Below are 4,876 nucleotides of genomic sequence, written 5' to 3'. Positions count from 1 at the left end.
AGACTACACCAGCATGACTAGTATCTATGTGGACCCTACTACAGTTTAACCAGCTCAGCTATAGACTACACCAGCATGACTAGTATCTATGTGGACCCTACTACAGTTTAACCAGCTCAGCTATAGACTACACCAGCATGACTAGTATCTATGTGGACCCTACTACAGTTTAACCAGCTCAGCTATAGACTACACCAGCATGACTAGTATCTATGTGGACCCTACTACAGTTTAACCAGCTCAGCTATAGACTACACCAGCATGACTAGTATCTATGTGGACCCTACCACAGTTTAACCAGCTCAGCTATAGACTACACCAGCATGACTAGTATCTATGTGGACCCTACTACAGTTTAACCAGCTCAGCTATAGACTACACCAGCATGACTAGTATCTATGTGGACCCTACTACAGTTTAACCAGCTCAGCTATAGACTACACCAGCATGACTAGTATCTATGTGGACCCTACTACAGTTTAACCAGCTCAGCTATAGACTACACCAGCATGACTAGTATCTATGTGGACCCTACTACAGTTTAACCAGCTCAGCTATAGACTACACCAGCATGACTAGTATCTATGTGGACCCTACTACAGTTTAACCAGCTCAGCTATAGACTACACCAGCATGACTAGTATCTATGTGGACCCTACTACAGTTTAACCAGCTCAGCTATAGACTACACCAGCATGACTAGTATCTATGTGGACCCTACCACAGTTTAACCAGCTCAGCTATAGACTACACCAGCATGACTAGTATCTATGTGGACCCTACTACAGTTTAACCAGCTCAGCTATAGACTACACCAGCATGACTAGTATCTATGTGGACCCTACTACAGTTTAACCAGCTCAGCTATAGACTACACCAGCATGACTAGTATCTATGTGGACACTACTAGAGTTTAACCAGCTCAGCTATAGACTACACCAGCATGACTAGTATCTATGTGGACCCTACTACAGTTTAACCAGCTCAGCTATAGACTACACCAGCATGACTAGTATCTATGTGGACCCTACTACAGTTTAACCAGCTCAGCTATAGACTACACCAGCATGACTAGTATCTATGTGGACCCTACTACAGTTTAACCAGCTCAGCTATAGACTACACCAGCATGACTAGTATCTATGTGGACCCTACTACAGTTTAACCAGCTCAGCTATAGACTACACCAGCATGACTAGTATCTATGTGGACCCTACTACAGTTTAACCAGCTCAGCTATAGACTACACCAGCATGACTAGTATCTATGTGGACCCTACCACAGTTTAACCAGCTCAGCTATAGACTACACCAGCATGACTAGTATCTATGTGGACCCTACCACAGTTTAACCAGCTCAGCTATAGACTACACCAGCATGACTAGTATCTATGTGGACCCTACTACAGTTTAACCAGCTCAGCTATAGACTACACCAGCATGACTAGTATCTATGTGGACACTACTAGAGTTTAACCAGCTCAGCTATAGACTACACCAGCATGACTAGTATCTATGTGGACCCTACTACAGTTTAACCAGCTCAGCTATAGACTACACCAGCATGACTAGTATCTATGTGGACCCTACTACAGTTTAACCAGCTCAGCTATAGACTACACCAGCATGACTAGTATCTATGTGGACCCTACTACAGTTTAACCAGCTCAGCTATAGACTACACCAGCATGACTAGTATCTATGTGGACACTACTACAGTTTAACCAGCTCAGCTATAGACTACACCAGCGTGACTAGTATCTATGTGGACCCTACTACAGTTTAACCAGCTCAGCTATAGACTACACCAGCATGACTAGTGTCTATGTGGACCCTACTACAGTTTAACCAGCTCAGCTATAGACTACACCAGCATGACTAGTATCTATGTGGACCCTACTACAGTTTAACCAGCTCAGCTATAGACTACACCAGCGTGACTAGTATCTATGTGGACCCTACTACAGTTTAACCAGCTCAGCTATAGACTACACCAGCATGACTAGTATCTATGTGGACCCTACTACAGTTTAACCAGCTCGGCTATAGACTACACCAGCATGACTAGTATCTATGTGGACCCTACTACAGTTTAACCAGCTCAGCTATAGACTACACCAGCATGACTAGTATCTATGTGGACCCTACTACAGTTTAACCAGCTCAGCTATAGACTACACCAGCATGACTAGTATCTATGTGGACCCTACTACAGTTTAACCAGCTCAGCTATAGACTACACCAGCATGACTAGTATCTATGTGGACCCTACTACAGTTTAACCAGCTCAGCTATAGACTACACCAGCATGACTAGTATCTATGTGGACCCTACTACAGTTTAACCAGCTCAGCTATAGACTACACCAGCATGACTAGTATCTATGTGGACCCTACTACAGTTTAACCAGCTCAGCTATAGACTACACCAGCATGACTAGTATCTATGTGGACCCTACTACAGTTTAACCAGCTCAGCTATAGACTACACCAGCATGACTAGTATCTATGTGGACCCTACTACAGTTTAACCAGCTCAGCTATAGACTACACCAGCATGACTAGTATCTATGTGGACCCTACTACAGTTTAACCAGCTCAGCTATAGACTACACCAGCATGACTAGTATCTATGTGGACCCTACTACAGTTTAACCAGCTCAGCTATAGACTACACCAGCATGACTAGTATCTATGTGGACCCTACTACAGTTTAACCAGCTCAGCTATAGACTACACCAGCATGACTAGTATCTATGTGGACCCTACTACAGTTTAACCAGCTCAGCTATAGACTACACCAGCATGACTAGTATCTATGTGGACCCTACTACAGTTTAACCAGCTCAGCTACAGACTACACCAGCATGACTAGTATCTATGTGGACCCTACTACAGTTTAACCAGCTCAGCTATAGACTACACCAGCATGACTAGTATCTATGTGGACCCTACTACAGTTTAACCAGCTCAGCTATAGACTACACCAGCATGACTAGTATCTATGTGGACCCTACTACAGTTTAACCAGCTCAGCTATAGACTACACCAGCATGACTAGTATCTATGTGGACCCTACTACAGTTTAACCAGCTCAGCTATAGACTACACCAGCATGACTAGTATCTATGTGGACCCTACTACAGTTTAACCAGCTCAGCTATAGACTACACCAGCATGACTAGTATCTATGTGGACCCTACTACAGTTTAACCAGCTCAGCTATAGACTACACCCGCATGACTAGTATCTATGTGGACCCTACTACAGTTTAACCAGCTCAGCTATAGACTACACCAGCATGACTAGTATCTATGTGGACCCTACTACAGTTTAACCAGCTCAGCTATAGACTACACCAGCATGACTAGTATCTATGTGGACCCTACTACAGTTTAACCAGCTCAGCTATAGACTACACCAGCATGACTAGTATCTATGTGGACCCTACTACAGTTTAACCAGCTCAGCTATAGACTACACCAGCATGACTAGTATCTATGTGGACCCTACTACAGTTTAACCAGCTCAGCTTTAGACTACACCAGCATGACTAGTATCTATGTGGACCCTACTACAGTTTAACCAGCTCAGCTATAGACTACACCAGCATGACTAGTATCTATGTGGACCCTACTACAGTTTAACCAGCTCAGCAGTACCAGAGAGATAAAACCCAGGATAGAGGGGCTGAGTGAATGAGGTCTGGACTCTGTGGAGGAGGGTCATTGTGTCAGAGACACTGTAGAAGGACAGAGTACCTGCCTTGTGATCCAGGTACACTCCTACTCTGGAGGACTGAGGGCCTGATACTTTAGTCACAACATTATTGTGTCTGAAATAATAACCATCACTACAGTACTGTAAACTCCAGGACTTGTTATTGTATCCAAATCTATTATCTGTCCCTGTTCTGCTGATTTCTTTATATGAGACTGCTGTAATAACATAACCACTCCACTCCACCTCCCAGTAACAGCGTCCAGACAGACCCTCTCTACACAGAACCTGCAACGTGTTGGTGAATCTGTCTGGATGGTCAGGATATGGTTGGTCTTGGAATGTACAGGTCACCTTTCTGTTCCCTTCAGATAGAGAGAGGAGTGTGTGTGCTGTGTTTGGGTCCAGTGTGAGCTGACAGGAATCTGGGAGAAGAGCAGAGACCAATGAGGGGTGTCAGAACAATAAGTTAAGTCAGATACTGTATCTACCCTGTCTTTGATTAGAGCACAGCAGAGATCAAATCAGAGAAATATGAGGAGTCAGATAGATACCCAGTCTTTGATTAGATCTACTATTGCTATATATTTCTAGAGGGATTGTTAGGAGTGGCAGTAAAAAGAGACTGTTAGTTACTTCACAATAAAGAGACTCACATTGTAACAACTGTTCTCTGGTCTTGGGCTCTGGAGGCAGAACAACCTCCACTATATTCACTACAGACACACAAACACATTGACAGAGAGAGGGAATGTTATCATCATACCATATTCCACATGTATATGACTAGTAGGGAACTTTCAATGGTCTAAAGTTGATGTTCTGATTGTTTTCAACACACCTGTAGTGGAGATCTTGGTCCATTCTCCTTTAAGGAAGTCTTCTAGTTTCTCTCTCAGTTCAGACACAGTCTTACTCACATCTCCAAAGTACTGAAGAGGACGGACAACGATGCTGGGTAAGTCTGAAGATACACTGATACTGGAGAGAGACTGATAACTCTGGAGAGAGAGAGACAGAGAGAGACAGAGAAACAGAGAGAGAGAGAGAGAGAGAGACAGAGAGAGAGGGGGACACAGAGAGAGACAGAGAGAGAGACAGAGGAACAGAGGGACAGAGAGAGAGAGGAGGGACAGAGAGAGAGACAGAGAGGGACAG

General features: G+C 43.9%; 1 protein-coding gene across 1 annotated transcript in view; it reads right to left on the bottom strand.

Annotated features, from left to right (window-relative positions):
* Positions 1-3,060: 3,060 nt before the first annotated feature.
* The window catches only part of LOC145867198 (tripartite motif-containing protein 16-like), an 11,373-nt gene continuing 9,557 nt past the window's right edge, over positions 3,061-4,876 (bottom strand). Inside the window, exons 4-6 of the mRNA XM_082971250.1 lie at positions 4,560-4,719; positions 4,375-4,434; positions 3,061-4,143 (exon numbers count right to left, since the gene is read on the bottom strand). Of these exons, the coding sequence (XP_082827376.1) occupies positions 3,635-4,143; positions 4,375-4,434; positions 4,560-4,719 (729 nt within the window). The 3' untranslated portion in view covers positions 3,061-3,634. The remainder of the gene's footprint in view (positions 4,144-4,374; positions 4,435-4,559; positions 4,720-4,876) is intronic.

The sequence above is a fragment of the Salmo salar genome, unplaced genomic scaffold, assembly GCF_965601325.2.
Source record: "Salmo salar unplaced genomic scaffold, fSalSal1 ptg000221l, whole genome shotgun sequence".
NCBI lineage: Eukaryota > Metazoa > Chordata > Actinopteri > Salmoniformes > Salmonidae > Salmo > Salmo salar.
This window is presented reverse-complemented; position numbering and strand designations above follow the sequence as displayed.